The 12,199-nt window shown below is 53.6% G+C and overlaps 1 protein-coding gene across 1 annotated transcript in view; it reads right to left on the reverse strand.

Moving 5' to 3' along the window:
• Positions 1–12,199, reverse strand: part of ADGRD2 (adhesion G protein-coupled receptor D2) — a 49,015-nt gene that overhangs the window by 30,778 nt on the left and 6,038 nt on the right. Inside the window, exons 5-14 of the mRNA XM_065418976.1 lie at positions 11,968–12,066; positions 11,252–11,337; positions 10,377–10,655; positions 8,376–8,487; positions 6,181–6,315; positions 4,792–4,906; positions 3,348–3,453; positions 2,942–2,997; positions 747–873; positions 529–632 (exon numbers count right to left, since the gene is read on the reverse strand). Of these exons, the coding sequence (XP_065275048.1) occupies positions 529–632; positions 747–873; positions 2,942–2,997; positions 3,348–3,453; positions 4,792–4,906; positions 6,181–6,315; positions 8,376–8,487; positions 10,377–10,655; positions 11,252–11,337; positions 11,968–12,066 (1,219 nt within the window). The remainder of the gene's footprint in view (positions 1–528; positions 633–746; positions 874–2,941; positions 2,998–3,347; positions 3,454–4,791; positions 4,907–6,180; positions 6,316–8,375; positions 8,488–10,376; positions 10,656–11,251; positions 11,338–11,967; positions 12,067–12,199) is intronic.

Here is a 12,199-nt window from a genome sequence, read left to right on the forward strand (position 1 = left end):
TGCCCACTGGCTGTGGTCAGTGGCACTGTCAGGGCCCCCAAAGAACTGGGGGTTTTATTCCTTATAAACCTTCTTGGTGATCTGTCTCCCCGATGGTCTGTGGAAATGGTTTTTCCTTTCACTGCAATTGCAGCAGTGATCTTTCTACAGTCATATTTTAAACAATGAATTCCAGCAGCCCTGCATTCATGAGCACCCGTATGCTAACAGTGTGTGCAGCCCTCAGCTCACAGCGACGCCCATGACAAGCAGTCAGTGTGTGCACCCAGCTCTTGGGAACAACCCTGTGTACACAGCTCTGGGCTTCTGGACTACCCCATTAAAAACAAACAAACCCAGCACTGGTGAGCAAGCCTGCAACAACAAACCCGCTCCCCCTACACACAGCTTTCAGACAGACAGAGCCCACTGGAATGAAATGGCTACAGCTAACAGTATCTAATGTGCATTCTCAACTAAAGGCATTAAATATCATTCCCCCCGCCCCTAATCTATAATGAATGCTACAGATGTCTAGATTCTTCTTACCCGACTGCCAGGAATAAAATGAATGTAACAATCAGGGCACAGAAAGAAACTCCACATCCAATAAACGTCAGGGTCTTCAGAGTCAGCTCCTCCTCTGAGCTCCTCTGTTCCAAAACACACAAAACAGGTACTGTTTGCAGCGGCAGGACCATCACCATGTTCAGACACTAATGGCTGCAGAGTGTGCCCGATCATTTAATGAGATTTTGCTCATTTACCTGCACTTCATACACCTGCAGCAGCACTGCAAAGTTGGTGGTGTGGTTGCAGAAGCAGGCGGTGGATTCCAGGTGAGACATTATGATGGAGCAGCCTACAGTGGACCACATTCCCCCGGTGTCTGGGCTAACATGGAGCAAGAGAGACAGAGAAAAAATACAAGGAAATTACCAGTCATCCCAAAGGGAAGTCAAAGCTCCCAGGAGAAATTCACACTCCCAGAGGAAGCAGAATTGTGCTGAGGTGTGATGGGGCATTGAGGACATATCTCAAGAAGCGGAGTTAGCACAATATAAACACCCTGCTGGCCAGGATTCCTCAGAGATCCAGCAGAAACGGAGACAAGCCGTGTCTAGATGAGGAAAAGAGGCTGTGTTTGAGGGCGTGTTAACTAACAGGACTCTGCATCTCGTGTGCACTGGGCAGGTGGTGTTTAGAAACATGTTAGTTGGGCCGGGTATTGCTGAGAGGAGATGAGGACACCCACAACCAGCTAACACATTTATAACCATGACTTGCCTGGTCTACACTAGGCACAAATTCTGCTTAAAACTATATAAACTAACCATGTTAATTACAATTTTTCCAAACACATCCTACATTCCTGCTCTGGACAAGGCCCGAGCCACCCAGCGGTCCCACACGCCCATGTGCTTAATGGACCCACAAACTTGTGAGCTGTATTCACAATTTGTCAGATTTGTCCTCCTTCATCAGTAGCACCACATTTTCACATGCCTGGCCCTGCTCCCCAGGAAAGGTAAAACTCCCATCGACGTCCACAGAATCAGTTCTGTGCATCAGCCACAACACATTGAGCCTGTGGCTTGGGGATTCAAATGATTGAATTACAGATCCATAAAACTTCATTGTCCCACTGCCATCACCACAGTGATGTATAGTAAAATACACAACCCGGTGCCAGACAGTATTCATGAAGTGTTCGCACCCTGCATTCCTGCTGTGCTATAACTCTCAGCCCAGCCCTTCTTTGCCGTAATTGCAGGAGCCGTAATTAACCAGAGCTTTATGTTTTAGTCTCTCGTACTCCATGAAAGGTCACTTGCTTGTGAGTAACTTTTCCAAAGTAAATCATCCCAGGAGAGAACTCAACTGCAGCAGGTCTGGATGTCAGAGCACAGAGAGACCTGGGATTTTTAATGCGGCAGAGGACAGAAACCGATTTAACTAAAGGCTTGCTTCACCCACAGGTTGGGTTTTCAATCATTTTGTTTCCAGGGGCCGGTGCTCTCATTGTCACATCTCTATCCTTGCTGCACCCCTGGTGGCAAAGGCAAAGGGGCTTGGAGAACTCTGTCTGTGCCAGGCCACTCCCCCGGTGAGCGTGTTCTGTACAGCACAAGCAGTGCGAGAAATGCACGAGAGCTGACAGACTGTGCACCATCCAGGCTACTGGAGTTTAAGGAGTAATTCACACACCGCCTGGATCTGCCCTGGATTTAGAGCACGGAGGGAGCTGGGCACGCTGATTCCCAGCTGTCTAAGGTGTGAAGTTAGTCAGAAAAGCCAGTGCCCTCATTTTTTGATGACTCCAGACATGTTTCAGACTTGCGTAGGACCTGACCAGCCTGAACTCTTACCTCCAAAGATGCCAATCCCCAGCCCTCCCTCACTGACCCGACAAGCAGTGGACGCTCCTAGCCCGCAAGTGGGATGGGGAGAGGGGAACTCCCAGTTCCAGCTATGTCACTTGGGGGGCTGACCGCTTTGCCCAGGTCAGTCAGATGCTGGGCCTCAGTTTCTCCATTTTTAAACTGGTCGTAACAACGGTTCGTTACTTCCCGACAGCAGCAGTGGGGAAGAGCTGCGCGGGTTCATCGCTGAGTGTTTCCTAAACACTCAAATCAAACCAACATGACCCAGGAGGTTTCCAGTCCCACCCCCTTGGGAAGAGTGGGAGGACCAAGCCTTTGGCCAGCACGTTCCCTTGGAGACACCTTGAAATGTAGGGGGAGCTGGGACAGCCTTTGCCTAAGCCGTAAGGAGCCACTGAGCTGTCCACAGTGATGCTAGCGACTGTGCCAGCATATTTTCTTTGCAAGACAGGTCTGCTTTTGCCCAGTCCCCACCCAACTCTGCAGGGAGAAGCGAACTCACCCACCGGGTTATTTGTTCGGGGGGAGGGGGGGCAGGAACGACTCAGAAATTGCGAGTTTTAACTGGAAAAAGGCACCTGATGCTGAAGTTCCAGAAAGCGCAGATCGGTTCCACAAGCTTCTCAGGCGGGTCCTGCAGGCGGAGACAGAGAAGAGGCGATCAGACACTCCAGGGTGTGCTGTAACTCGACCAATGCGCTAACCCAGGCCTGTTCCCCACATTTGGTTTCTAGCTGTGCACAATCAGCCAGACCCAGTCTCACCCCTGCCCCCGGAAGCTGGCTTGGGTCTGAGACGAGTCAGAGGCAAACTTGGGAATTTTTAAATTCAAAGGGAATTTGACTCCTAGGAGACAGGCTTGGCTCACGGTCTCCCCAGGTCGCAGGGCAGTCCCTGTCTCTGGGCTAGGACTCTGCAATGCGGTCTCTATTTGCTCTTGCTCTCTTCCATCGTTGACAGAGGAGGAGCATCGCCCCGGGGTACCTGGGTGCGGTGCTGCAGGCGATAGCGTACAGATGTGCTGATCTCCTGGTAGTCGCTGCGTAGAGTGGATGAAATAATGGCAGAGCCCACCTGTGTGCTCAGATACCTGGGGACAGAGAGAACCTTCACAGACACAGGAGAGCTGAGCAGCGGGGTCATTTCTTAAACCGATGAATAAAATCTTTGCGGCGAACACTGACAAGGAAACAATCATCCCAGGGTACAATCAACAGGAGGGGCCCCCGATGCTGGAACAAAGGCGGCCAATGGCTTATCTAGCCTAGTGTCCTGTCACCAATGCAAACGCTTCCAGGAAGGCATCGCCTTTCCATAGTGGACTCCCCCCCCCCCCCATGGGGAAGATGCCCTTCTGCCCCAGCTGATGAAACTGTGTTGATGTACCTTAGCTAATGTACCCGTAGATACTTTTCTTGCTCATATTAACATGCAGGGCTGTGACGGCCAGAGAAAGAGGCGACTTTTCCCAGCTCTTCTAAACCCTAACTCCAGGCTACCTCCCAGGGGCATGTGCCATAGGTCAGTTCTACCCAGGTGATGTGAGACACAGCTGGGCTGGCAGCCTGGGCAAGGGGAGCTCAGGGTCTCTGTCTACCAAGCAGTGACCCTGGGGCTGGAGTGATCAGAGCCACCTGCCCTTTGCTTCAGGGCGAGCTGTTCAGATGCAGGCACAGGGATCTTTAGGACAGAACAGATTGGGGGTTAGCAGGCAAACGAAAAACACGCAGCCCCTCCCCCATGGCTAACGTAAATGAGGCTTCAGGTTAAATCATCCCAAGCCGGAGCAGCACCAGTAAAAGAGCGAAAGGCAGGAGGCGAGAGCGAGCAGCTGGCCTGTTGGAGGTGACAGGATGCTGTCCCCACCTAGTGCTCCCAGAGCTCCCAGGAGAACAGCCAGGTGCACGGCGGCTGCAGCCTGAGACGGCAAGTGCTTTGCCCAAGCCACTTTCCGGCCTGGTGCCCCTCCAGTATCTGCACTGCCCCAGCCCCAGGAACCTCTGCTTCAAATTCAGCCACCGAACTGAGATGGGGACTGGGCCAGTTCTTTCTGGACACTGTTAAATCATCCCAGCGAGAGGAGATCTCTGCAGGCTCGTCCACGTCCTTCTGCAGCGGTAACCCTGCCCAGGAGAGGGCCCCCTCTGGGTCCCTCGGCAGGGTCTTAGCTGCCAGCCACCATAGAAGGGACTAGCCCTCTCCCCTCTTTAGCACAAGGCCATGCGCCCTGGGGCCAGAGTCTAGCCTGGCCCCTGGTTCTGGGAGACATTTTCTGTGCCGAACGATTGGCTGCATGTGGCTGCGGCAGCGGGAGGACACCCAAAGCACTGACACTGCTGCGGACTCCCGGGGCCTGGCCAGGTCTGACTGGCGCATCCCCATTTGTCTGGGGGTGAGCAGTGCAACGACCAGGCGAACGCGCACTCACCGCCGTCCTCCGTCAGACGCGGCCACGTCCTGGAACACGGCGCTGCTCCCCGGGAGGAAGCACTGGAGGGAGGAGTGGCCGTACCACGTGTTGATCGCAGTGACTCTGCTGAGACCTGAACAGAGACAATGGAGCGGGAGAAGTGAAAAAGCCTCCGCTCGGTACCCCTGATGACGACGCTCGGCCTGCTGTAAGTGCCAGTGGTCTCCTTTGGGGTGGTCCAGCCCGGGGCCGGGGGCAGAGCTGACAGAAACTCATCCGGTCGATGTGAGCCACAGTCCCCCATGCAAACAGCCATGTCCAGGGTTACGGCCTCTGGGTTCGCCCCCTTGCAACTCCCTTTGAAGTTTAATTTCAAACAAGCCCAAAACTTTGAGGCAATGGCAGTTTCACTTCTGTGACAGTCCCTAGTTCCACACCAGTGCAATGGGAATCCCAGAACATCCCTCCCCCGCAGGGCTATGGCCAGGACAAAGTCACTAAAGACTGAGCAGCTCAGACCCTGCGGCGATGGGAGCCAGCCAAGTGCCTACGAAAAACAGGACACGTCTCAGCTGGCCTTACGATGTCCCAGAGAAATCCTCGTACACAACGGCTCTACTCCCTCCTCCATTTCCCCTCCAGCAACTGCCTCGCAAGAGACGACAGTGCCGGGAGCAAAGGACGGTCCGTCTCTGGTGCTTGTGGCAGAGTTCGTGTCGGGGGAACTGGCTGGCCTAGGAGATGGGCAATGAGGCCATGGCCGGTGCCACCAGCCAGCGCTGTCCCTAAGGGGGTGCGGGGCCCGGGGCGGACGTGATGAATCTGTCACGTCCGGGACCGATCATGCTGGCCAATCGTGCTGGCCCGGGGGGCCCCCCAAAGCATGGGGCCGGAGCGATCACCCCGATTCACTGTACCTAGGGACGGCTCTGCCACCAGCTTTGACCCAACCCCAAGTTGGCCATGACTGAAAGTCATTTGCCCCGATAAGGCTGTTGGGTGGGTTGTGTGACAGGAGCTGGTGGGTCTCAGCGCTGAGCAGTCTCACTCCCTATCACACAGCCATACCCCCAGGCTGTCCATCACAGCAGTGAGAAGCCAGGCAGTACAAGGGCCAGGAGCCAAGCCCCGTCTCTCCAGGTCCGAGTGGAGGCATTTGGGTGGCGTGTTCGCACACACTGCTGCAGTCTCTGAAGTACCTGTTCGTGGAGCGCTCTGAGACCCAGACCCATTTCTCTCTCCCTGAGAACAGCCCCCGTACAGCTGCTTGCCACACGGAATTTGGGCAGAATATGTTAATTCAGGTATTACCGCCAGCCCCTTACGAAGCTGCTGCATGAAGCTTCCCTCCTCTAAGTGGAGTCAGGGAGGGTCCGTCCAGGATGCAGGACCCGGCCCTCACCCTACCTTTGGCTTTAAGTCTTTCTACTTCTTCAGGGGGAACTTCTATGAGGTCAGGCCCGCCTGCCTCCTGGCTTTGGATCAGATACACGTCACTGCTGGGCTCCTGCCGGCTGAGCTCCATCTTCCTGACTTCGATCCCTGGGGAAACAACCCGCGTCAGTATTTCCTCCAAAGCTGCTACTCAAAATGCCATGGCCTGAGGGCCTGAGCAGAATATTCAGGATAGACCCCGGATTCCTCTGGAAATCAGCCAGCCACATTCAGGCTTAGTTCACTGCCCACCTTAACCCCAGCTGAGCAGTGTAATATTTGCCCTTGGGGGTTGTCATGCAATAATGACCTGGCTCCACAGAGGGAACAGGCTGAGCTAGAGGACGGCACGTACGTACGTACGTACGTACACACGCACACACCTACCTTTCCAATAAGGGCAAAGCAGACACACAACAGTACAGTGTCAACCAGTGCCCTATCAGATCCACGTATTGAACACAACAGAGCTGGGTGTTCTCAAACCCTAGAGAATCTCGCCCGAGGCCCTTCCAGCCACTTGGAGCACAGCAGCCCCCCAAGTACCCCTAGGACCAAGGAGAGGACAAAGCAAAAGAACCTGTGGGGGAGGTTCCCCCCATACCCAGCCTCCTGGTGAGACTCTTCAGACGGTGACATCGTTGGCCAAAGGAAATGGTGGGAACTCCGAGATCTGCAAACTGAGCCAAGTCCCGGAGAACAGCCTGCCGGGCACACTCCTGCTTTGTGTGGATGAGAGTGTGGGGGGAGGGATGGGACAAACTGACCTACTAGGGGTGTCCCGTGCCTAGGATTCAGTGGGGTGTCTGCGTGATCCCTTCCCCCCGGTACCCCCACCTCCCCTGACACCCCAGCCCTCACTTCAGACCCGTGATACCACCCGAGTCCTCGGAGTGTTTTACACAACCACGCCCAGCCCAGCCGTTTGCTCAGAAGACGATGCTGCCGAGCCCCTCAGCTTCTCTGCCAGCGCCTGTGTCCCTGGCACCTGGACTAAAGTTTGTGGAAGCCCCTTGTTAAAATATTGGGAGATCTGAGCTTGCCTGTGTACCTAGCTGTGAGGCGCCATGTGCGTGGGCACATCACCCTCTTGTGGAGGCCTTGGGGAATGTCACTCTGACTGGAGCATTCCTCAGTGCTACTGCATGGAAAGGATTTCTTGTAATTACGCTTCCTGGTTTGCAGTTTAAAATGAAATTACAGGGTGATGTTAAGTGATCAGGAAGGAAGGAAATACAGCTACAGCCTCGCCTCAAGCATCCCCTCCCACCCTTAAAATAGCAAGTTAACTCTCTGCAGTCAGATTTCCAAAGGAGGCCTCCAAGTGCCCAATGTCAGACACCCCAGGCCTGATTTTCCAAAGAGTCAGCAGGAGCTATCGGCTCCCCACACCTGCAGCTGAAAGCCCACAAACCAGGGCGCCTCAAATCAGCAGACGTAGCTGAAATCATTGGCCATAATGCTTAGCCCTTGTATACCCAGTATTATGTGACCTCATGGGAGCTAGCAGAGGCAGGCCTGTTCCCCCAGTAAAGACGTAGGCATGGGATCAGTGAACAACAGAACCACCTCCGTTTCTCCCAGGGCAGTTCCCCTCCCACTGCTGGAGCTGCTGATACCAGTTTCCCTTTCTCCCGGAGACAGGACATGCACACGCTGCCAAGAATTTCCTCCCAAGATTACTTTCTGAGATGGGGTCCCCCCGGGAGCAGCCACCCTCTTGATGGGCTGCATGTGGGTGTGCAGAGAACCAGGGCCGGCTCCAGGCACCAGCTTACCAAGCAGGTGCTTGGGGCGGCCACTTCGGAGAGGGGCGGCACGTCCAGCTGTTCGGCGGCAATTCCTGCTCGGAGCGAAGGACCTCCCGCCGAACTGCCGCCGCAGATCGCGATCGCGGCTTTTTGTTTTTTGTTTTTGTTTGGCTGCTTGGGGTGGCCAAAACCCTGGAGCCGGCCCTGCAGAGAACACCCACTCCCCCAGCCAGGACAGTAACCCTGTTACACTACTTTCACCTTCAAAGTGCTGGGAGACACACACCCCCTGCCCCACCACCATCCCAGGCCAAACTACCACCGCCACTGCCTGAAGGCTGCTCAGGCTTGCCCCTTTCAAGTGCAAGGTGGCGCAATCTTTTGCGGCTGCCCGGAGCCCGGCTCGTTCATACTCACCGATGTTCCTGTACTGGATCGCTATCTTTGTCCTTTCTGCAGTCAGAAGTTGGTCTAGGTTTGAAGCCATTCTGTCCATGTTCTCTACAACAGTCATAGGCCCTCTGATAATCTAAGAAACACACAGTCATTTGTAAAAACAACAAGGAGTCCTTGTGCCACCTTAGAGACTAACAAATTTATCTGGGCATAAACTCACACAGTCATTTGTGAGATCTCCCTATATCAAATGGTGCAGGTTACAACCAGTGTTGCCAACTCTCGTGTCTCATGATATTCAGTGTTTTCAAATCCTCAGCTCCAGGAGTCAGGTGATTACATGAAAATCTCAGTTTTCTATTTTCTTTTCCCTTTTTTTAAAATAAGTCTCTTGCCCCACTGGCAGCAGAGAAAAGCTTGAAATGTGAAACGTATTGGCTCAAAAAACCAACAGGCAAATAAACAGGATCCAACTTGCTTTTGGGGGGCCTGACTCCTGAGTTTTGAACACTTGGGGTTGTCTGTGCTGTAGAACACACACTCACATCCCCTGAAACCTACTCACAAGGGAAAGAGCTGCCCGCAAGAAACTGAGCCATTACTTGAAAAGCTACAAATTCACGGCCTGCTCCCAAGAGGTGCGGAGCACGTGGACCAGCCTGCATATCACAAGTGTGACAGTGCTACATAACGTGGGCACTCGGAGCCTCGTGGCAACAGAACTCACACCTTCCCTGCAGAGGTCGCTTCCGCTCAAGCTAAAGGGGAATCTCTGGGAGTAGTAGTGGGTTTATGATGCAGCTGAGAAGTTCTCCAGGAGCAGGCTGTGCTGTGCACGTAACCCCTGGCCACTGCATGTACCCAGCCAGAGAGCTTGACTTTTGAGCTCATGCCGTGATCTCTGGAGGTCCCTGGTTCAATCCCCAGTGGATTGCCACGACGGTAGCTGTTACACATACACCCAAGAGGGGCTAGGTCATTACAATATACAGAAAGGGCCGGCCCGAGAGAACAAGATAAAAGCATCCAATGGAGAAAGCCCCCGCTTGGGGGACATGATGAAAATTTCTCACACAAGGCTCTACAGTGTTTTGAACAGTTTGGGGTCTGGAAACAGACGCTGTCTTGGCATCCCATCTGCAAACATTACAACAATGCACTTTTAAAAAGCTAGCGCACGATCCCTGCCAGGCACAGCGGTGGGGGGAGCAAAGTGCCAGCAATCTGCCATGGACTGCGTTCACCTCACAGGGAACAGGCCCCTGACAGACAAGTGTCCTGGCGCTAGGCCAGCCGGCTTGAACAGGACAGAAGCCGAGGGGGGCTCCCAAGGGAACTTGCAAGGAGGGGGCAGCTTGGAGTTCTAGCAATGGACAGCAGCAAACGCCCGATCACTGGAGCAAGCAGAGACTGCTGCAGGTGGATGTTTGATGTGCTGCCCGATGCTGCTTGACAGCATCGAAGTAGGAGTCATGGGTTTGCACCTTGAGACACAGCAATTCCGGGCACTGGTGCTACTCTAGGGCAGGGTGAGACAGTTCAGAAATTATCTGATCCTCTCGCTGTCCCTCAAAATATTCATGCAGCTCTGGAGCCAAACTGGATCGCTGCAAAGGTTCAGAGCGCCTGGTTAATTCCTCCATAGACGCTTCCACTCCTGCCCCCTAATCATCTCATTTTCATGCAGTCTGTGCAATCCCAGGCTCCAGCCAGGGGCGGGACTGCAAGTGCCATGACATTGCCAGGAAGGCTGTTTGCATGAGACCCAGCGTGCCTACAATCTCTAGAGAGAACCTTCTCTTCCCGTTCCAGCCAGCCCCAAACTCTGACCTTTGGAGGTTTGTCCCACAGTAGGCCCACCCCCATGATTAGTCATCAGATCATTGTGAGCCAGTGAATCAAGGAACTGCAGACCCCAGCAGTACGGTCAGATGTGACACAAACCTAGTCTGCAGTGTCTGCAGACCACGCCGAGGCGAGGCAGGTAGCTGGGTTCATGCATACATCACAAGCCTATTTCACCTGGCTAATTTCTGACCACTGGTCAGTATTTTGCTCCTCCAGGATCAGTCCAGTCACTTCCACGTAATACTGGCTCAGCTGCTCCAGCATCTCCAGCTGTTCCTGCTCCTGGACTTCAACGTCTGAAACTTGCTTTAGAAACTGGACCACACCAAGCAGGTCAGCTGGCTTCACTGGGGTCTCCTGCTCCCTCAGGACGGTCGTCAGAGCATGGAGAACATGGACAGCTGCTGAGATGTTCACGTCTCTAACATCGCCCAAGAAAACATTCTCAGGAATCTGCCAAGGAAAAGCCTTTTACCCCAGAGCAGACCCCACCTCTGCCCAAAGACATCAAACGATGTGGAGTTAATTAAGGGCTATGGGTGATGCTCTGTGCCCACCCTCCAATACACAAGGAGGCTGCCCTGCCAGCCACCCATAAGCTATTAACCCGCAAGCTGGTGACTAGTGGAAAATGCCCCATGTGCAGGGAAGGGAGATCTACCCCTGCTCTGCCACACGGGAGCATATGGGCGTTTGCTGAACTCAGCGTGCAAACGAGGCCGGGAATCACTGCTGGAAACGGCTCCCCTGCTCACAGTAACGAGTCCCCCAGATCAGGCCCTGGTGCTGTGAAATGGGCTCAGCTCGTCAAAATGATACAAAGGTAAATATTTTAAAAGCCAGAAAAAGGTGGCGGGTCTATTCGTGAGGTTCCTCCCACTCCTGGAGTGCAGCACTAGAGGGGCCAGGGGCACACGGCTTCAGGCCGGGAGGACAAGAAACACGCACACGAATGAACAATGGCAGAGCAAGTCCACTCTGGCCTGTTCTCAGCATTGGTAACTCCCAGCAACGGAAGGTCCCGAGGGTCTGGGCTCTCACGCACTCACCACGATAGCATTTGCGAGGGTATTAACCCGACTGATCAGTGGCGGGCTGGATTCTGACTGGGTTTTCTTCAAGAGTAAATACACATCTGAGAATAACACAAAGACACAAGTGTTGCCGCGATCCCCAGTAAAGTCCCATTTTCAAGTGCCTGGACAGTAGCTCCTTGGGACTCACTGATGTGCTGGGAGGACAAACAGGACAAGCTGCCGGGACTTGGGGAGGTAATTTGTGCCTTTTGCCTTTGCTGCAAAGACACCCATTGGGGGACACCAAGAGCTGACATCTCAGCTGCTCAGCCAAACTTTTGATCTCTGTGACCTCCCCTCCTGCAGCCCATCTCCCCACCCAGAGATGCTTGGAGTTGATCTTACCCTACAGTGCTGTCACTGTAAGGGGACAATACCCAGGAGTCCTGCAATGTGCAGTGCAGACAACAGACAACTGAATAAACTGAAGATAAAAAAATTAAAATCTGTAAGAGCAGCAAGCGGGAGCATTCGGCCAGGACACACTTGGCCTGAGGCTGTGGCTACAGCACATTTTGACATTTATTTAATTTAGAAAGTTGAAAATGTTAGAGATTGTAGAAGATTAGACTGTAAACTCTTCAGGGCAGGGACTGTGTCTTCCTGGGTGTCTGTCTAGGGCCCGATCCTGGCCAGGACCCCTGGGAGCTACCACAATGGAAATAATAAATCAATCATGCTGGCTGTACCCTTCTTGTAGTGGCAGACGAAAGGCAACGAATGCAAACAAGAAGTGTCACTGACTCCACCACTGCCAACGTTCAGAACCCTGCATTGCTCCACAGGCCCTGGGGAGACACAAACAAAGCCCAGAATGCTGAGACACGCTAGGGTGACCAGATGTTCCGATTTTATAGGGACAGTCCCGATATTTGGGTCTTTTTCTTATATAGGCTCCTATTACCCCCGACCCCCCATCCC

This window comes from Emys orbicularis, chromosome 18 (genome assembly GCF_028017835.1).
Source record: "Emys orbicularis isolate rEmyOrb1 chromosome 18, rEmyOrb1.hap1, whole genome shotgun sequence".
In the NCBI taxonomy this organism is placed as follows: domain Eukaryota; kingdom Metazoa; phylum Chordata; order Testudines; family Emydidae; genus Emys; species Emys orbicularis.